Raw genomic sequence first — 21,440 nt, 5'->3', positions numbered from 1 at the left:
CCCAAAAGAAATATGACTGCTGAAACTGGAGGGTGCCAACTGTTTGATCCCTTCTGTGCCCCCATCTGAAAATCCCAAAGTAGGTAAGCTCATCTTTGCATGTGATATGAAACATATTTATTCCTTATTCCTACCAGCAACTTATTTTTCTCCTCCATCTTTTTTAAACTCTGGCCATAAGAAACAGGCAGGCTAGCTCACTGCTTTTTCGTTTTTTACTTGGTGCAAATTGGCCTCGTTTCCACTAGAGGGCACCACAGGTACACACACAAAAATTGCAATTTGCTCAGATACTAGAACATAGGCATTTGATTTCGCCTTACGTACCGGTACTTGCCTTGCAAAGTAACATAACAAGAACAATAGATTTAGTGTGGGAGTTAGAACTCCCTAAAATGCTTTGCACATACTCTATCCTGCTTCCACATCTATCTGCAAAGAATTCGTGTTTAAATATGCTCTTTGGAGTGTGTTCTCTTGCAAAGCATGCAATTCCATGTGTGTTATATCCTAAAATACACATTTTGACATGATTTTGGTACTTCTTCTTTTTTTAAGCCAGTAATTGCACTGCAACATTGAGAGAAGTGCAAAATCCAACTGATATACAAACGCCTGGTTCTGCGTATTAGTCTGGGGAACTACAGATAGGGTCAATTTGTATCAGAATTTGCAAAGAATTACTTTCCCAAGCATCCCCACCGAGGAACTATTATGCATATTCTGTGGACTCCCACTGAGTTGCAGAACATTCTGCCAGGGGTCCTAAGAGTTCACAGTCTGTTCACATCAGGTGCCAGGTAGGGAAGCTCCAAAGAATTCCATCTCTGCATTTTTTAATTTTTATTTTGCTATGATGCACACCACTCAGATCCCCACTGAGGATCATAACTTTGCTCTCCAGCAGATTTTGCCCTTCTCCAAATGCTGTGGCACCAGTTCTTGGCAGCTTTAATATATTAAAGAGGAAAAAAATATTCAAATATGTACATTGAGGCAATGTTTTTTTTAAAAAAACAACAAAAACTGGATCAATGCAAAAATCAGACGCCGGGTGAGACATGCAAAAAAAGCAACAACAGACCATTAATAGATGTGTCCATTCCCAATGCCATTTGCTAGGCCTCACTATAACCCTGTATGAACTGTGATGCAGGACATAACCCTTCCATGTGGCTTTACAGCAGAGCTGGAAAACCTGAGGGCTCTCCAGCTTTCTATTTCCATGTTGCTTTGACTCTTTTCCACACCGTGCTCCCCAGACACACGATCTCTTCCTGGGCCATCCCTCTCATCAGCACCACTTCCCACCCAGCTGGGGTGTTTTTGCCTGGCTGGAATGTGTCCTTGAATTCTGATTATGAATCCTGGGTAGATGATGGAGAGGGGTCTGCAATTCTGTGTAGAAATTAGCCTTCTGTACTGCTGTTTTGCCCTCTGGCCCTTTTCAGCCCTGGTATATGCCCTTCAGCAGTGAACATAGAACAAAGAATCAGAGTGTTGGAAGGGACCACAGGGGTCATCTAGTCCAACCCCTGCAATACAAGACTCTTTTGCCCAACGTGGGGTTCGAACACATGTCCCTGATATTTAAGAGTCTCGTGCTCCAACGACTGAGCTATCCCAGTTGTCACTGTAGCCCTCGAACTGAAAACAGCCCCCCCACCCTGTTGTGCATTGCAAGGGAAGACAGGTAATTGTGGCAAGCTGTCTTTCAGAGAAGCTTGCCTGCCACCGCCAATCTTCTCATTGACTGCTGCTGAGCTTCTTGGGAATGGGTGTAGAAGCTACTGTTAAAGGATGGTGCAACATAAAAGAGGCTCAAGCTGCAATCCTGTGTACGATGAATTGGGGGTAAAGCCCCTTGAACTCAGCAGGGCTTTCTTACAATAAAATAGATGCATGGGGTTGCTAAATTAGCCTCTGGTAAATTACTGGTAAAGAGGCGAAAAAGGTTCTCTTTTGCTGCTGCTAACTTAGGTTTTACTGCCATGGTAAAAACTGGAGGGAATAAGCTCCCTCCATGGAGGAGCTCTGCACACAATCCTGGGATGTGATCCTGACCTCTTAACCACCATTAAGAGAATGGGCCTGTTTTATTCTTACCAAGTACATCACTGAGCTGGTAAATTATGCTAGACTGTTAAGCTAATCAATAACATCTTTACAACAGACTGAAAATCTGCAGAAAACGTTGCTGTTGAGAAACGCATTGATATTTAAAGAAGGAAGGAAGGAAGGAAGGAAGGAAGGAAGGAAGGAAGGAAGGAAGGAAGGAAGGAAGGAAGGAGACAGGGGAGGACAGAGAAGGGAGCGAGAAATACCTTTCTCACAAAAGGTTCCCATCCAGCCAGCTGCACAAGTACAGGCTCCGCTCATGTGGTCACAGATCGCTCTATTTTTGCATTGGCAGCTATGTTTACAGCTTAGGCCAAAGGTTCCCTTGGGGCATCCTGTGTACAGAGAACAAGAGACAAGCATTCGGGCAAAAATCAGGCACAGATCTGTGATCAATCCTGACTTTTCTTTGATCAGTTTAAACTGCTGCCTGTGCATGGAGGAGGGGGGAAATAATAATTTGCTTTTACAGAAATTGATTTTCAAATAAGAATGGAGAATAACTATGCACCTTTGTGGCTACTGCAATTCAGAGAAAGCCCAGGCAAAATACCGTATTGGCCTGAATACTGTATAAGCCGCACTTTCCCCCCAAATTCCGACCATGAAAAGTTAAAGTGCGGCTTATATTCTCAACCTTACAAAAATTGGCTTTTACGATATCACTGCTGAAACAGACATATGGTAAAAGGGAACAAAAAAAAAGTTTGATTGCTGATTTGCGAGCTTGAGTGCCTGCGGAATTGTAGCAACTGAATAGCGGTTTGCAATTTTAGTGATTGTACGGTGACTTTTGCGGGCTTGCAAGATCAAAAGCTTAAATTGGCTCGGAGTTACAATTCTACCAACCGCAGCCTGTAACCCAATTTTAAGGAAGTGGCTTATATTCGGGTATTGTCTCCCCCCTCCTCTTGAATTTTAAAGGTGTGGCTTATTTGTGGGTGCGGCTTGTATTCGGGCCAATACGGTAGAAGATGCACAATTGGGTAGGTATCTCTGCCTCCTGAGAGGCTTCCCTAAGAAAGGCAGAAAGGTTTTCCCATTCCTAAATGTAGGGATAGAGATTTGTTTATTACTTTACATATCACATCATGCCAGTGTGGCATCTTAACCATTTACAAGTATAAAATCAACTATAAAATATTCACGCATAATTGCAAAACACTAAAACAGTTGAAAAAGGAGATTCCAAGTAGAAGGGAACAGTTGTCTGAACAGGAGTGTCTTCAAGAGACGGTGGAATGCCAATACTGATGGAGCCCCTTGCATTTCAGCATGGAGGGCCTTCTACAACATTGCTGCCCCTGTATTACCAGAAGCCAATAATCATCAGGCTGTGGCAGAACTAACCAGGTTCCAGTTGCTGATCTTAATGCCCATACTAGGCAATAAAGGGGCCAGCCTTCCCTAACCTAGTTCCCTCCAGGTGTTTTGGACTACAACTTCCACCATCGCTGACCATTAGCCATGTGGGCTGGGGCTGATGGGAGATGGAGTCCAACAACCTTTGAGTAGTATCCAGATAGGGAAGGGTAATGAGGGCTATGCCAAGTTCCTATCCTGAAATACAGCCTAGAAATAAAAAGAACAGAAATGGATAAATGCAGGCATTAACTGCCCAAGAGTACACTGGGGAACCGAGAATGCCAAAAATAAAGCATTTTGATCATCCAGACATGAAGTCTAATGGTCAGGCTAGCTATCCCTTCCAAACAACTATGAAAACAAACTCCTCCTTGGAGCACACATTTTAAGCAAATGCTTATACAGAGGTTGAAATCTGAGTCCTCCCAAGTGGACTTCTCCACATCCTAAAAAAATAAATAAATACTAGCTGGACCCTTTCCTATAAGCACACAAAGGGGAAAACACTCCTTGATTCTGAGAATTCTCCTCTTCAGTATGCTTAACATCTTACTCTGCTCACAACGCTTCCCAGTGTATCCTGCTTCGCAGAAGCAAACGCCAGTAACAGGGTTGCAGCTCCCATCACTGTTTCTGCAGTCACAGGAGTTTCCACAGAGCTGTCCCCAGGAGCCAGAACCGCAAGCTGAAAATTAATACAGAATGTTATATGACTGTCTGCAACAACAGCAACGGCTTCCTGGGTTTGGGAGTCTATCAAGCAGGGATTGGGAACCTTTCCCTCTGAAGCATTACCTTGTCAGGGGCTATATGGCCAGGACTGGTGAAGCCAGTGCCCAAAGTGGGTGGCCCTTCCTTCCTTCCTTCCTTCCTTCCTTCCTTCCTTCCTTCCTTCCTTCCTTCCTTCCTTCCTTCCTTCCTTCCTTCCCTCCCTCCCTCCCTCCCTTCTTTCCTTCCGTCCACCTCCTTTTGTTCTCTCACTTTCTGCTACCCCATTTATCTTTCTGCCATCTTTCTCTCCCCCTCTCTCTGCCATCCCCCACCCTCTCGACCACCCTGCTCCTTCCACCCCAAAAACACAGTAGGCTGCTGTAGAAGGGACATATCACTCCTGCCAGATGTCTGATCCCTCTCAAGGGGCTTTTACAATCACAGCCAGGGAAACATGAAAGGAGGTGGACGATTGGCCCTCAAGCTGCAGGTTGCTGTGAAGTTAAGACCCATGTCAGAAACACCAAGGCGGAAGGCAGCTGTAGCCGGGTTCTTAGGTATCCGAAGTTGCTGAGGGTGCAAGGCCTCACTAAGGAAGGAGCAAGCCCCAAAGAACACAGCAGAAGGGACACCTGAGTGAACATGCACAAGTCTGCACTGGCTGCGTTGCCAGCATTTTTTGTTATAAGCCGCTCAGGTGATTAAAGGAAGAACATCTGTCAAAATTACTGTTGCGGCCCTCTCTGAGAAAGAGGGGAGAAAGGGTCCATTGTATGGGCGTAAGTCAGTAGGCCTTGCAAATATTCAGACTGTGCTTAGTTCCAAATGCACCCACTATTCAAATCTATTCTATTCCCCCCCCCCCTAATGTAGCTGTGTAGCAACACCAGGGCTTTTTTTCAGCCAGAACTCAGTTCCAGCACCTCTCAGGTGGCACCACTGCCATTCTAAGAGAACGAGGGAGGTGTTTGTGGTGAGTTCCGGCACCTCTTTTTCTAGAAAAATCACTGAGCATCACACACACAACACTGTGACTAAAATAAAAAGGGTGGAGCCTTTAGCTGAGATTCCTGCATTGCAAGGGCCTGGACTAGATGACCCTTGGTGTTCCTTCCAACTCTACAGTTTTATGATTCTACGAGGGTTTTCCTCCATGAACTGGCCTCTAGAAGGATATCTGTGATGGCCACATTTCCTTCTGCCCAACGCAGCTGCCAGTGAAAGGGCTTTTTGCCTTTAGTTGTTCTTTCGCAACTGTTTTCTGTACGCCAAGGTACCATAAGAATGGAAGAATAAGGCAATGGTACATTTACTCCCCAGCAGTCTGTTTCCCACAGCAGCCTTCTCTCATTCTTACTCCCCAGTAACTGATGTTCAATGGCACACTGCCTTTGAACCTAGAACAGGTGTAGAGCCATTACAGCTCAGAGCCCTTGATAGATTTGCTGCTCATAAATTGGTCTAATCCCCTTGTGATGGCTTTTTATGCTTATGACCGATGGGCATTTCAGTGGTGACCCACCATAGCAGGAAAAGTGTGCAGTGGTTGGACTTGGACCAGGAAATGCAGTTCCCATTTGCTGCTGGCGGCCTGGTGGCACTTTTCGTTTGTAGACGGTAGTCTTATAAATGTGTCCTTCAAGTTCAACAGTGACAAATGGGTGCTTGAAAGCATGACGCATATGATCAACAGAGAGCTCGGATTGGCTACGATGCCCTGTTGAGTGAGCACTCGGATTTGCTGCTCCTTAATGTGTGAGAGAGCACTTAGTCATAAAGCTCACTGGTTAAGCAGCCCTGGGCAAGTCACTGTCTCCTGAGCCAGCCCGAATCTCAGGGCTGTTACAATAATGTGATAAATGAATGGGCCATGAAAGGCACCAAAAGATGACATGGAAATAAAGGGGAAGCACAGCATGAGGCAGCAATGTAGGTAAGATGTGACGCCTATAATGTTCCCTCTCCATACATCCTGCTGCCTTTCATTTGCAATCCAGAGAATTTCACTTGGTATTTAAATTCACAAACTCAGGCACCACACCATCTTTCTAATGCAAGAGGACGGGATTTACTCAACTTGTTGTGACAAGCGTCTCCCCCCCCCCTGCCCCGCACCCTCACATTGGGAATTAGCTCTAAACTAAGCTGTATTGAAAACGGAGGGGGGGTGGGGACGAAGAACCAGTTGTCAGTCTGAATGCTGTGTCTTGTGCTTGGAGGAACTGGTGAACAGTGATGGAATAAAGTTCTCCGATCAAACCTCTCCGCTTCACCAGCCATCGCCCTCTACATTTTAGACTTACATGATTAAGGATTATAGCCAGCCAGGCTCCATGAACCCATAAATACACAATTACAGAGGCAGGAAGATTAGCAGGGAATATATTAGATATATACATGTAGCAGGGAAGTTTAATTGCCTAAGAAGCTGCCGAGCTGGCTCTTTAGGATTTTGATTACGTCGGAAGCGGCAGGAAGGTGCAGGTGTTGATAATGGAGGCTTTGACTTACGCTGCTTGCAGTCACGGCCGATCCAACCTGGGGGACATGTGCATTCCCCAGTGACAGGGTTACACTGAGCATCAGTATGACAGCTGCATTGCAGCAAGCATTCTTTCCCATGGTAACCAGCGGGGCAAGCTGAAAAGAGATAAGCATGCAACACTTGTCACTTAGATATATCAGCTCAGAGAAAGGCATCTGTTTCACGTGAAAGAGAGCAACTGTGGTCATGATCCACTCATTACAGATCGCTGGGCAGAGGGGTCCTGAAAAGCCATTTAGCTCAGGGAAGAATCACCTGCCTATTGCTGCACATCCTGTTTCTGTGCTGCAGCTTAAGGTACCGTAACAGGCAGCTGCGAGTCAGCATTGGCATTCTAAACTTTGGAGCATTCATTTTAAACTTACCTCTTAAGTGCCTTGTTTTATATTGTAAACTCCCCTGTGATCCTCAGATGAAAGGCAGCATAGAAATTTAATAAATAAAACAAAACAGGGCTGGGCTGGGCTGAACTGAGCTGGCCGTAGATCTGCTGGATCTTGAGCTGGTCTTGCCACAGTAAGGTGATGGCATTGGGCCCAGTCCAGATCCAATGACTGTGTCAGCCCAGCGCGGTTGCAAGGATTGCACCAGAACATCCAGCCCCACACTCCACTGCAAAGCCCTACGAAGTTCCATGCACAGTCTTGGTTTTATTTTATTTTAAAAGCACAGAAGTTTGTGCTCCGTTCCCCTTCCCCCACCAAGCAAAGAGGATCGCAGACTTACAAGCATTGCAGTATTTCCCAGTGTATCCTGATGAGCATTCACACGTCCCAGTTACTGGGTGACACAGCCCTCCATTCTCACAGGGTTCGCAGACAGAGTGGCAGTTCACACCCCAGGTACCCTCAGGGCAATCTAAAAAGGCAAAGTGTAAGGATTTTTTTAAAAAAATTGTGATAGGCCTAGAGTATCTTTGATACAGAGTCTTATGAGTGTTAAGAACAAAATGAATGATGCATGTGTGTGCATAAGAGAAGTCCCCATTTTCCAAGTGATGTGATTTCTGCAGTTCCTTAATTTATTTCTATACCACCATAACATAAAACATCAAGGTGGTGCATGCTGCTTAAACAAACATAGTTTTTTAAAAATGTTTAATTTTTTAAGCAACCAATTAGAAATTCACTTTGCCTGCCTTTTCTATGGAGGTGACCTACTAACCCTGTGTGTGTGTGTGCATGCACACACGCGCGCGCACACACACAAGTCCCACGGAGTCAGATTACTCATTATTCTTATTATATTAATGCAATCAAAGCAAGTAAAAAAAATTTTTTAATAAATAATACAGAGAACAACTAAAAATAGGTTTAAAAAACTATACAAATAAACACCCATGGCAGAGACTTAACATATACATCCAGCTGGAAAAACTTACTGAAACAATAATTCATTTGGAAAGATGGCTGCTGTATCTTAGCAGAGATATTGTTCATATAGAGCATGCAATGTGTATGATTGCAGCCTTAAGTTTCCAAGGGGAACCGCCACCCCACCCCAAAAATCTAAATCCATGTAGATGAATAGAATTTCAAATCTCTTAAAGGGTTAAATTTTGGAAGCTGGACAAACATTCCTCTTAACTCTGAGTGTAGCAGAGCAGTTTTAACCTCTGGACATCTGGTCTTTAGATTACGTGATAGTCTACAATTTCTACAATTCACACTAAACCTTCGAGTTAAACCATGTTAAAAACAAGCAAAGAGACAAAGACTGTGGCTATAGTAACAAGGCCATTGGAGGCATGAGAAAGCATCCACAGTCATAACTGAAACAAGCAAAACACGCAGCTTTCAATGTAAGTGCTATTGACTTATGACACAGATAGATGAACATGTATTACAAGACTGCATATGGGATATAAAAACAAACCTGTGCAAAAACATAATTCCAGCATCTTAAAAACAAGCATAGTTAATGAAGCACAGCTTTTATACTATTTCTGGGGGGGAATATGTCAGGGGATTCTGCTTAAGGGTTCTGGTTTCCATCCAGGGCTGTATCTAGGAACCATGAGTGTCCTGGCCTGCTTCTGCTCTTATTCCAGCCTGCATCTGAATTTCGTCCCATCCCATTCAAGGAACCAGCAGCAGTGACCACTTCTGCTCCTGGGTGGACTCCTGTTGTTTCTGACATCAGTCTCTTTCTCCTCTTGTTTGTGGCCCTGTTTGCAGCTTGGCATCCCTTGATGCAACAACCATGCTGATCCTATGGGGTTTAAGACAAATGCATGGAGGATAAAGCTATAATTGGCCATTACTGGTACTAGCCAGAATAACCATGTACTAGTATTTCAATGTCAGAGGCAATATGCCTCTGAATACCAGTTCCTCGGAACCACAAGGGTTATGGCATATTCATGACCTGCTTGCACGTCCGGTTCTCAGCATCTGGTTGGTCATTTGGTTGCGTGAACAGGGTGCTGGAGCAGGTAGGGCTTTGGCCACAATAAGGGTTCTTCAGTTCTTTTGCTTCCATTCTACAATGATGCTTTTATATCAGCTTGCTTTTGATCCCATGCTTTCCTTTAATCTATTTCTCCCCACTACTTTCCAAATCACTTGCGATGCGGTCTCCGGGAGAGACACACACTACTCAGCTGCACAGTAGCAAACCTGCCAGTCTTCCACGTTGCCACTCAACAGCAGAAGGGCGAATCCAGCAGAAGTAGGAAAGCATTTCTGGCTCACCGCAGAAGTGAGTACAAAGATGACTCACTCATCTAGCAGGGTGTGCGAGATATAAGAGAATGGCCTATCAAAGCACAAAGAATCTTAGACTCCCTGAGGCTACTTTGGTTGCATGGAACTGCAGCGTTGGAAGGGACCGCAAAGGTCATCTAGTCCAAACCCCTGCAATGCAGGAATCTTTTGCCCAATGTGGGGCTCGAACCCGTGACCCTGAGATGAAGCGTCTGTGAGCTTGTCGTTTCCCCACACTTGATTATAAAGAAAAGGCAGAAGCAAAAGTTCCCCACTCAGTTCTCTCTCTCCCTCTTCAAAAAAACATGCCTCCAAGTACATACGGTTTAGGCAATTTTCTCCATAGAAGCCCGCAGGGCAGGGGTGTCTGCATCCCCCAGTTTCATGGTCACACAAGGACGCACCAGGACAGCTGCACCTCTGTTGACAGGAAGCTCCGTAAAAACCAGGTAAGCACTCTGGAAGAAGAAGCATGCAAGACTGAACGGTCCTCACCATCATTTCATGACTGCAACGTTCAGTAACTCCTTGCAAGTGTGGATGGACCGTAAGAAGGACTTTCATTACCTTAACCAAAAAAACCCAAAACATTTCTATGGAAGTGTGGGATGGGTTTTAATGGGTAGGAAAGGATATATTGATTGCAAGTTTAAAAATAATATTTACTTACTTTATAATCACGCATTGGTTCACAGCAAAGACAGCAGTAAAAAACTATGCAGGCAAAATACTTATATTTACATTATAACCAGCTTCACGCATGTGGCTGGAGCTGGAGTAAGCAGCATAGGGATGCCTGACTTCATGGCTGGTGGAAGAGGAGAGAGAGAGAGAGAGAGAGAGAGAGAGAGAGAGAGAGAGAGAGAGAGAGGAAGTACTATATGCTATATGTTCCTTCCTCTCCAGGGGAGGAGGGGAAATGACATCACACAGAGCCCTCTCCAACAATTGTATTTCTATGGTCTGAGTATCTGCCTGTATCAGCAATACAGCTCTGTAGTTAGCTCTGTGCTAACGAGCATGAATATGCATTTTTAGTAAAATAAAAAAATTCCTTCAGTAGCACCTTAAAGACCAACTAAGTTTTTATTTTGGTATGAGCTTTCGTGTGCATGCACACTTCTTCAGGTTTTCTTCACACTTTTTAGGTTTGGCTTCTAACCCCCCACAGGAAGCACCATAAAAACAACTGCTGTCGTTGGATGAGGAACTGCATGTCTTAGGGAGGCATGAGGAATTAGATCTTTGCAGATTCCTGTGTAAAGTGACCTGATGTGTACCTCCTGGATGAATGTGTGGATCAGAACTTAATTATCCACTGGCTCTTGCCAAAATTATGATACCATCCTCAGCTCAGAAGAAATATCACCATCCATTTAAAATGAGTATTTTGAGCAAACATATATTGAGAAACACACGTTTTAAGGAGGAGAATGTTATCAAATATACCATGTTTTCATAGGGTGATATCCCATCTAAGTCATATTCAGAGCAGACCCATTGAAAACAATGGACTTATGTAAGCTCATTGATATTAATGGACCTACCGTACATCTGTGTATGAAAGAGGAAGCTGCCTTCTACTGAATGAGGCCATTGGTTCATCTAGCTCTGTTTGCCAGGGAGTCCCTGGGGTTTCAGGCAGGGAACATTCCCAGCCCTACCTTGAGATGCTGGGGTCTAAACCTGTGACATTGTACATAATGGGATTTTTAAAAATAAAAATTTTTAAACCACAGGTTATTGCAGAAAAGGGGTGAGTCAAGCGTGTGTGTGTGTGTGTGTGTGTGTGTGTGTGTGTGTGTGTGTGTGAAAGTGACATGGACCAGAAATGGACTATGAAAACGGAGGCTACAGATGTGGTTCTGCTTTATGACCCAACTGCTAGTGCTACACAGCTTTAAAAAGAAAAGTTAAAATTCTGCCATTCAGTGAATGGATTCAGTCCCATCCCCGGTAATTCTCCTGCCCCTGCTAACCAAACTGCTAAACAACAGGATTTTTAGCTTTCCTTCTGTTTTTTTAAGGACTGCTGGTGTGCAACTGGAAAACGAGAGGCATTTCGCCTCATTTAATTATTTATTTTTCAGTAAAAAAGAAGAAGAGAGGCTTAGAATCACAACAGTGAAGTCAAGTAATTAACACATGGAAGGAATATGTGCTGCAAGATGAATAAATAATATTGCAGAGAAAGGAATTGAGACAGAAAACAAAATGCATACCTCTTTGACACTTGCTCCCTTCGTAGCCTGGTCTGCAGGTACAGGTACCGTTTCTGGGGTCGCAATCCAGGGTGTTCTCCTTCAAACAGCGGCACTCCTCTGAGCAGCCGGCTCCAAAGACCCATTTGGGACAGGCTGCAGTCAGATTAAAGTGAGCTGTTAATATTGTTGCTAGGTTGGTATGCCTAACCTGGAGCAATAAATTTCCGATGCAGAACAGAATAGCGGCTTAAGAAAAGATGACTGAATAGAAGGAAGAGAAACGTTTCTGATTACTAATGGCCATTCAGTTTAAAACATTATAGCTGTTTCATTGTACAGTGGTGCCTCGCTAGACGAATTTAATTCGTTCCACAGGTCTTTTCTTATAACGAAAAATTCGTCTAGCGAATCCCATAGGAATGCATTGAATTTTTTTTTTTGCCCATAGGAATGCATTAATTGAATTTCAATGCATTCCTATGGGAAACCGCGATTCGCTAGACGAATTTTTCATAAAATGAATTCGTCTAGCGAGGCAACCTCCGCTCAAAAAATCCTTTCGTTAAGCGGAAATTTCGTTAAGCAGGGCATTCGTTAAGCGAGGCACCACTGTATCAACCTCAGTAAACAAAATCTGCATATATCTGCATGGGAAGAAGCATTATTTCCTCTTGTGTAAAGGAGCAGTTCTTTTAAGGTGCTATGCACTATTTATTAGTGTGTTGTGTTGAAAACCACATAGTCTTTGTCCTACTACTCTGGCATTACTTATGTTGAAAAGAAAACATTTTTTTAAAAAAAATAATAATAATCAAGGTGCATGCACCTTTTGAGGTGACTGAAAGATTTCTGTATGTAGAACTTAGTTGGTTGCAACCCATGGTTTTTACCATGTTTTCAAAAATCAGGTTGAAAGGTGCCTTGAGCTGTGGGATAAGGTAGTCAGATTTAAATAAACCAATAAATAAAATCTATGCATCCTTGATTGACTGAGGAGCATTTTGCAAGAGCTGTATTGTATTGCTGAGGACTTAAAAAAACATTTTATATAGCATTCTGTACGGCTTGACTTACTTAGATGGCAGAAGCGACCATATAGCCCAGGGTCACATAAACAGGCTCCATACAATCTGTGGCAATATCCATTGTTAGCACAATTACATTTCTTGTCGCAATGTTTCCCAAAGCGTCCTTTGGGGCAACCTGATAGATATGCCGAAAAAGAAAGAACAACACAATACAAATACAAATAGGAGTCAATGTGCAAAAAAAGCAAGCAAACAAGCCTATTTTTCTATCTATCTACCTATCTATAAATAGTAAGAGTCTGTATACTGCATACCGTACTGCAATATTGCTTTACACTCCCTGCATGCATTTGGTTCCTAACATGCAGCAAGATGCATGGCAGCATGGCAGTGTTCAGACAGTGCTATTAGATGCTCCACTCAAGTGGCAGGGAGAGATGTCATTAATGCTCTTGACCGGCTGTAGGATCTGAACACTGCAGACCATGTTTGCTGCAGGATCCATGGGTGCTGCTGCTTACACACAATTGATGCCCCTCCCCCCGGTGGCACTCATCTGGAGCCCTCTGTGCCATGCAGGAAGAGCTTCTGGGAAATGCCATAGCAAGGTCAAGGAAACTCTGGATTTGTTTTACATCGGGCCAGGGTCTGGAACCCAATGCAAAACAGATCTGAGGGGTGGAGACTCCTAAAATCCAGTGCCTGACCTCCATTTCCCCAAAGTTTGCCCCATCACAAAATGGACTGTTCTGCTTACTGCACCCTGCCGTATTTGAACCTCTATGCTGCACTTTCGGTGCCAATTAAAAAAGATAGTGCCAACTCCACAGGCAATCATAAAGGCACCCAGCTGGAAATGATGTAGAGGAAAACAATAAAATTCTTACCATCTTCACAAAACTTTCCATTAATTCCTGGTGGGCAACGGCACCACCCTGTTACTGGGTCGCAGGAACCTCCGTTCTGACACTTGCAGAGGCTGCTGCAATCTTTCCCATAGGTCCCCATGGAGCAGGCTGCAAGATGAACGAGCAACACAGTCTTCTAACCGCATTAAGGACCAAGAGCAATTACGCTTCAGCTATCATGTCGAAATAAGGCAAAGCTATTAGAGGGCGTCTTAAAACAAACAGTCCGGATATTATGCCATGCCAGTTTCTGCGGGTGCTAATTTTCATCTGCTACGTGTTTGCTACTGAAATAGACCGGAAAATGTGCCGTTGATGTAGCCATGGGATGCAAAGAGAAGGAGCCATGACTTGCTCTCCTGTGGGAGTTTGGCTGCTCCTATGTCAAGTTCTGACTAAAAACTAAGGGCTGTTCCTTAGAGAGACCTTATGGACACCTGCCCCTTGTGGGCTGCTTCTCTCCCCCAAGATAGAGACAGTGGCCTTTTTGGAGGAAGATGGCTGGGAGGGTACACAATAAAGCATATACCTCTGGGCACTGGGTGTTTCTAAGGGCTTATCCACACTTCCCGTTGCTTTCCCCAAGTGAAAAACCACCCTTTAGTGCTCAATCAGAGCAAACAGCAATTGAGTTTTCTGTGGATTGCTGTTTGTTCCTATTTAAACCTAAGGAGAAGATTTTCCCTGGGGAAGGAATGGTGCAATGGGAAAACCACTCAGACACATGGCTAGAAAGAGGAAAACTGCTCAGATCCATGCTTCCTAGGCCCAGGATAAGAGAAAGTATGGACAAGCCATGAGTGTCTTAGAATCCTCCTCTAATCTGATCAGCAATATTAAAGGGCACAAAGGTACATAGGGCAGATTGATGAGCACTACATGCCATACCAAGTTGCAGCATTCAGACTAATAAAATGTATTTTTAGTGTGCGGAACACAGATATAGGTAGGGACAGCAAACAAGCAACTCAAAGGGATAAATGTTTGCTTGAACTACTTTAGTCTTGCAGTGATTGTCATTTGCAGAGCTAGCCCTAAGAAGTAAACTGCAAGGAAATCCCATCTCCACACCTGTCTGTGGAATACAATGAGTGACTTTTTGTCAAAGTGGTGAAATCAAAAGACAAAGAGTTGCCGTAGCTGATCCTTTTCTTTGAAGATTTGACTGATATGATTGGGTTTTTGTTTTTTTTGCTGGTGGAGGGAAAGCAGATTGGACATCACTTGCAAATTTGGGTCTACTAAATGGACCAGTGAGCTTTGAAACTGTCGATCACTTACAGTGGATGAGAGTAGATTTAGATGGAAAGGTGCATTATTATTGCCACTTACTGGGCTTTTTTAGGTTGCCTCTCCCTTGGAGAGGAAGTCTACAGGAGATTAAGGGACAATATGTGTGAGGCCATGTCCCTGGATCACCTTTTGTGGTTCCTTGAAATTTGATCACATCAGCTTGCTGTCAAGGCAGATGCAGGGGCAGTTTAATAGCCAGGTAATGTATCAAAAAGGTATTTCTGCATCACAGAAAGTATCTCACCTGTGTCTTATTGCCACTGCAAACTGACACTCGGTAGTCTTTAAATCTGAAGAAGGGGATTGAAATGAATGGGACTTGACACCAAAACAAATGAAGGCACCCTTAAATAAATTTGCTCTCCTGTGACAGGTATGCGTGCAGACCCAGCATGGTGAAAGGCAGGGTGATGACCCCCAAAGGTCTCACCCACAGCTCACATCAGTAGATAAGGCCCACTGAAATACATCTCTGCAATTCACAGGGAATAGCTGGATGTCATATCAATGTGGAAAGTATGACCCAATGGCAAGCAGGCAAAACCCACTAGTGTAGCAATTATTTCTTTAAATTGGACTAGAGAATCTTGGGTTCAATTTCTCACCAATACATTGAGCTCATTGTGGGTGGCCTTGAACAAGTCAGTATCTCTCAGCCTTAATGGGGATAAAATAGGATAAACACATTGTCTAATGCCCTCGACAGAAATGTAGGCGAAATTCAGGACCCCAACTTTGTTCAACATTTATGAGGTTTGATCAAATTCTTATTCAAGTCATTCACTTAGCTCACATGTGCAGAGCTGTGCACTCCGAGACCCATGAAGCCAATGCCAGCTGAACAACAGCTAGATGGTTTGATTTGTTTTAACCCATCCAGCTGAAAGGTGGTATATGCTGATCTTCAAATCTAAGCAAAGTGATTTACAAAGTAGACATTTTATATTTAATTCATATCCTGCACCTTAGTTACCAAAATCTTGTTCAAGCTGGGCTCACCCTTGTTAGTGTTCAAAGTGCATTTAAATCAGGCATCCCCAAACTTCGGGCCCTCCAGATGTTTTGGACTACAATTTCCATCTTCCCCGACCACTGGTCCTGTTAGCTGGGGATCATGGGGGTTGTAGGCCAAAACATCTGGAGGGCCGAAGTTTGGAGATGCCTGATTTAAATAGTAAGTAGTATACTTACTTTCATTACAGATAATGCCAGTCCACCCAGGTGGGCAGTCACAACTACTGTTGTCACTGTTGCATTTCCCTCTGTTCATACAGTCAGAACAACTCAAGCTGCAGTCACTGCCAAACATGTTATGCAGACAAGCTGAAATTAAAAAGCACAAGTGTCAACTCGCATGCCAGGCTTTGCTATTTCAGTTCATTCTGTACATGTTTACTGCCAGCAACTACTTGCAGCCAGGGGCTATATCATTCAAGAGATGGAAACAGAAACACAGAGAGCCGCATAAAAGTGTCACTGCAAAAGTTCCCCCTTCTTTCTTACATCCATTTATTTTTTTTCATTTTTGAAGCATGCCAATCCAGAACAAACAAATACCACCACCCCCTCGAAAACTGTACAACAAATGGCATTATGAAACATTGGCTCTGTTCTAATAGCCTCTTCTTTTCGGGTTATAAGTCCTTGCCATAATGTTAAATGTGAATTCATAGAATCCTAGAATTGTAGAGATGGAAGGGACCCCAAGGATCATATTCTATTCAAACCTTCTGCAATGCAGGAATTCCTTGCATTCAGCAGTAATTGCAAGGGATCACTCCTGTTAGTACATGCAATAAAGCTTCACTGAAAGCGCTGCTCTTTTTCTGACCTCTGCTCACTCTGAGCTGGGTTCTCAGTGTTTCCAGAAGAACAATATGCTGCAATCTCCCATACTACTCTTCCTCCATACGTGTCCCAGATGTTTCCCAGTTTTTAGCAATGGTGATATGGACTGCTGTTTTTTTAAAACTCATATTCCTTCCAGGTCCATTGGAAACAGACAATATGGCTAACTTAGGATCACAAGGAACTGTTTGGTGTGTCACCTCACCTCTCACCCTAAGAGCATAAGGATAGCAAGCAGGATCAGGCCAATGGCCAACCAGAGGCAGGACCTGGATGCAACAACACTCTTCCTGCTTGCGGTTCTCAGCAACTGGCATTCAGGGGTATTCTGGCTCCAGCAGCATAGGCAGAACCGAGTGTGACTATGTTCTATGAGCTCCAAATTTTTATAATTCTCCTTTCTTTCTGGGCTGATTTTTTTTCATTCCCTGGAAACATGTTACTTCCATGCTTGCTTTATGTGAAAAATTAAGGCAGACTTTTAGAAACATTTTCTCACCAACTTGGTGTGCAACAGTGAGCTCTCCACGAATCTCCTCTTCCTCCTCATCATAGAAAGAATCTAGGGAGGTACTGAAGTGAAGGAGCTGAGGCGGTCTTCTGAAGCGGAAGCCAGGAATCCGGGCAATCTCCAGTTCTTCTTCCTCCTCTTCCAGCTCATCGTCATCTAATGCTGATATCAGAGATACAAATACTTACACTTTCATCTTGTTAAGTCCCAAAAGCTTGATCCAATTTGTTGTTTACATCAGTAAACAGGTGCTGCTACTATTATTAATAGGAAACAGAAACTTTATAATCAATGAAAGCTCTTCAGACTATTCAGATGACAAAACTACCCTGCAATGAGGACTCTCTCACCCTAGGGTAGTTTAGTTGTATGGTTTAACAACTATATATACATGTGTATCGGAAGAAGTGTGCATGCACACGAAAGCTCATACCAATGACAAACTTAGTTGGTCTCTAAGGTGCTACTTGAAGGAATTTTTATTTTTTATATGTACATGTATTACACTTGAACTGAAACTCTTGCACGGTTCCCTTGCTGCGAGAAGCCAAGTTACAGGGAACCAGGCAGAGGGCCTTCTCGGTAGTGGCACCCACCCTGTGGAACACCCTCCCACCAGATGTCAAAGAGAAAAACAACTACCAGACTTTTAGGAGACATCTGAAGGCAGCCCTGTTTAGGGAAGCTTTTAATGTTTAACAGACTATTGTATTTTAATATTTTGTTGGACTCTCTCTGTATTTGTTGTACTCTCTCTGTATTTGGAATTGGGAGGTAATAGGTGTTACTGGTTAACTATTTTGCGCTTCCTGGAGAAGCAGAGGTGGGGAGCCTGTGGCATTCCCAATGTTCTAAGACTCCAACTCACACCAGGCTCAACCAGCATGGCTCATCATGAATGATGGGAGTTGTAGTCCAGCAACAGCCGGAAGGTCACAAATTGCCCATCTTTGCCTTAAAGAGTCGGTAGTTCATGGTGTTGTTCTTGTTTATTTTTCTTTAGTTTGAGTTGAATGTATTTGTGTTCTAAATGTGTCCTCCAAATTGCTCTTCCTTAGAACAATGTGAGATTTTTGCACTTCATTGCTCAACCCATTTTAAGGTGACTGATTAGACAAGCTGCTTCTCACTTGCAGAGAGCAATCTTAGTTTCTTTGTCTTTTGAATTAAAGATGCCTACCCAAGCAAGTTGTTATCCATCAGCCTTAAATTCCATTGGATTCAGGGTGACTTGTATGTGTTTCTGTCCCTTAAGCCCAGCCATAGCAAAGCTACAAGATTTATAAATTATCTCAGATGTGGAATTTGAATTGAACACAAAACAGTGTCTAGGGATTACATATTTAGTTTTAGAATAATCATTAAATTATAAACGTATATAAAAGCTACACACACACCCCATCATCACCACCATCCAACTATAGATGACATTTTAACACTGAAACATATATTTATAAGTCTGATTAAAACAGAAGATAAATGTTTTGGCTTTATATTACAGATTCAGCACAACCACTTTGGGAATTTTAGAATTACACTTAGCTTCTCAATATAATTTGGATTTGAGTAATATCTAATTTGCTGAAAATGCGACAATTCAAACAAACCTCATTTTAAAAAGATTATGTGCTATTAAGACGCCTCACTCTGAATAAGTAATGCCATTATCACTTCCAAAAACCATGCCTAGTAATTGGAGTTTTCCTTCGAATAGAGCTCCTAACGATACAGAATAACTTACAGATGCAAGACTTTCCATTGACACTGCTGAGCCTGTATCCTTCCTCACATGTACATTCATATGAACCCAAAGAATTAATACAATATTGGTCGCAGCCATCAGTGTCGGATAGGCACTCGTCCACATCTAGGAAATTAAATGAGGAAAGTAAACCTTGGATGCAAAACCCAATTTGGATCAAGAAGAAAACTGCTGAACTCCTGTTCAGAACTTCAGAATGGCTATTACTGTTATCTATTCCGATCACCTTGATTATTAGTACATTCACTTGTATCCAACATTAGAGTAAAGCCGTTTGAATTAATGGACGTAAGTTAATTGTTGTCTATTAGCTTCAATGAGTCTAATATGAGTTTGATTAACATTGGATACAACCCATTGATATTACCTAGATAGAATTTGCACTTCCCACCTTCTGAAATGCCCAGGCAGCTCGCAAGCATAATTTGAAACCATTTCCATTTAAAATCCAATTGAATAAACATTAAACAAAACCATGCAACTTAGAAGCAAAGCAAAGCGTATCAAATGTCTTTCGCTGCCCTTCCTTGCCTGGGAGCACATGATAGGCTTGTTTCCTTTCCTTGCCCCTCCTTCCCGCTCACATTATTTCCCCACCACCACATTAATTTTTTGGAACTACTTATGGGTAGCAGTTTTTGCAGCTAACCATGGTATCATATCTGCATTTCAAATTGTAGTTTTAAAAGATGCATGGTCAGCGATGTCGCTGCGCCGTGGTTAGCTCTAGAAATGAAAGGAGGGAGAATCTGCATATCAGAGTAAAGGGAAGAGAAGCCCGCGAGCCATTCCTAATCTCCTAACTGCAATTGGGAAATGAGGCAGGGTTGTATCTGCACAAAAAGCACCTGTAGCCTGCTTGCCACTAGCACAGGGGGTAGGGAGGCTGCTACTGCACTACAACACCCATGATCCCTGGCCAGCAACCGTGCAGGCTGGGGTTGATGGGAATTAGAGTTCAACAACAATGAGCAGCCCACAGGTTCCCCACCACCACACAAGCGGTTTCCTAAGTTCTGCTCAGGAGCAGGCGCACATCAGCACTGCTTGTGAGACCTGAGGTGACAAACACAACGAACGGCAAAGCAGATCCCCGTGGAATGTTTGCTTGGTGTTTCTGCAAAAGGCCTTGCTCAGTGCCTGGTGAACTTAAATTACCATCACATTCACAGCCGTCCAGATGAAGCTGGAAGCCTGCCTTGCAGCTGCATTCGTAGCCTCCGATGTAGTTGATGCAGAACTGTGAGCAGCAGGCATCTCCGGTCACACATTCGTCCAGGTCTACAGGAAGGATGAACAAATGTTTCACAACGCCGTAGAAGTAGTTTAAACAAGAAATAAATTGTCCGGAGAGGAATGTTTACAGCAGGGCACGACAACCCCCATGATCCTTGACCACTGATCCTTGAGCTGATGGGAGCTGCAGTCCAACAACATCTGAATGGCCACTGGTTCCCCAGACCTGGTTTAGTGAACACTTGCATGGTACGCTCTGACTTACAATTTCAGCAGTATTCATCCAACACTGCAGAGGCTAATTGGTCTTGTAGTAAGGTTACAGCTTACTGGGAAATGATATATAATGAAATGAAAAGGATGTTTAAAATAACCTTTGGGGGGTGGATACCAGACGCTTTTATTTTGGGAATTATAAGGTCAGAACTACCTAAACTGTACAGAAACTTATTCATGTATGCTACTACAGTGGCAAGAATGTTACTTGCCCCCAAATGGAAAGAAGCAGATGTACCAGCAAAGGAAGAATGGATACAAAAACTTATGGAATATGCAGAAATGGCAAAACTTACCAGAAGAATAAGAAATCAAGATAACAATTTTTAATAAAAGGATGGAAATGGTTTATTGAATATTTACAGATAAATTGTAAACCGATAAAGACATTGGCAGGATCATTGTAATAGCCTGCAGTTTCAGAAGAGTATATATTTAAAGATGATGCATAAATGAGCAAATTAAGTTAATTTGGATATGAAAAAGATATTAAAAATAAATTCAAGGAACCGCAGAAAGAGGGGGAAGGAAGTCAAGTTATGAAATGTAAAAATGGTTGTAAAAATTAGTGAAATGTATGAACTTGAAATGTAAATAAATAAATAAATAAATAATAAAATAAACACTGCAGGGGCTAACAACACCAACCCTTGATTTTAAAATCCCCGATTCAAATTTTTACCTCTGCCACAACCCTGGTTATGCTACAGGAATTCCTTATCCACACAATGGGATGAAATAAAAACGTCTCGCTGTATTAGATTCCCCCCCCTTCCTCAAAAGATGCTCAGGGCATGCATATGGTGAAGTGACCTTCAAAGATCCTCTAGTCGAGCCCAGTGGCATTACAGGAACCCTGCTGCTACAACATTTGTGGTAGATGACCATCCAGCTTCTGTTTAAAAGCCTCTCACAATGGAGAGTCCACCA

General features: G+C 43.1%; 1 protein-coding gene across 1 annotated transcript in view; it reads right to left on the bottom strand.

Moving 5' to 3' along the window:
* The window catches only part of LOC118093937 (uncharacterized), a 197,993-nt gene that overhangs the window by 42,672 nt on the left and 133,881 nt on the right, over positions 1 to 21,440 (bottom strand). Inside the window, exons 11-22 of the mRNA XM_088669182.1 lie at positions 20,157 to 20,279; positions 18,978 to 19,103; positions 17,225 to 17,398; positions 16,069 to 16,200; positions 13,564 to 13,692; positions 12,723 to 12,851; positions 11,667 to 11,801; positions 9,768 to 9,902; positions 7,466 to 7,597; positions 6,706 to 6,834; positions 4,037 to 4,168; positions 2,325 to 2,453 (exon numbers count right to left, since the gene is read on the bottom strand). Coding sequence (XP_088525308.1) covers positions 2,325 to 2,453; positions 4,037 to 4,168; positions 6,706 to 6,834; positions 7,466 to 7,597; positions 9,768 to 9,902; positions 11,667 to 11,801; positions 12,723 to 12,851; positions 13,564 to 13,692; positions 16,069 to 16,200; positions 17,225 to 17,398; positions 18,978 to 19,103; positions 20,157 to 20,279 — 1,605 coding nt within the window. The remainder of the gene's footprint in view (positions 1 to 2,324; positions 2,454 to 4,036; positions 4,169 to 6,705; positions 6,835 to 7,465; positions 7,598 to 9,767; positions 9,903 to 11,666; positions 11,802 to 12,722; positions 12,852 to 13,563; positions 13,693 to 16,068; positions 16,201 to 17,224; positions 17,399 to 18,977; positions 19,104 to 20,156; positions 20,280 to 21,440) is intronic.

The sequence above is a fragment of the Zootoca vivipara genome, chromosome 5, assembly GCF_965207765.1.
Source record: "Zootoca vivipara chromosome 5, rZooViv2.hap1.1, whole genome shotgun sequence".
Classification (NCBI taxonomy): Eukaryota; Metazoa; Chordata; class Lepidosauria; order Squamata; family Lacertidae; genus Zootoca; species Zootoca vivipara.
This window is presented reverse-complemented; position numbering and strand designations above follow the sequence as displayed.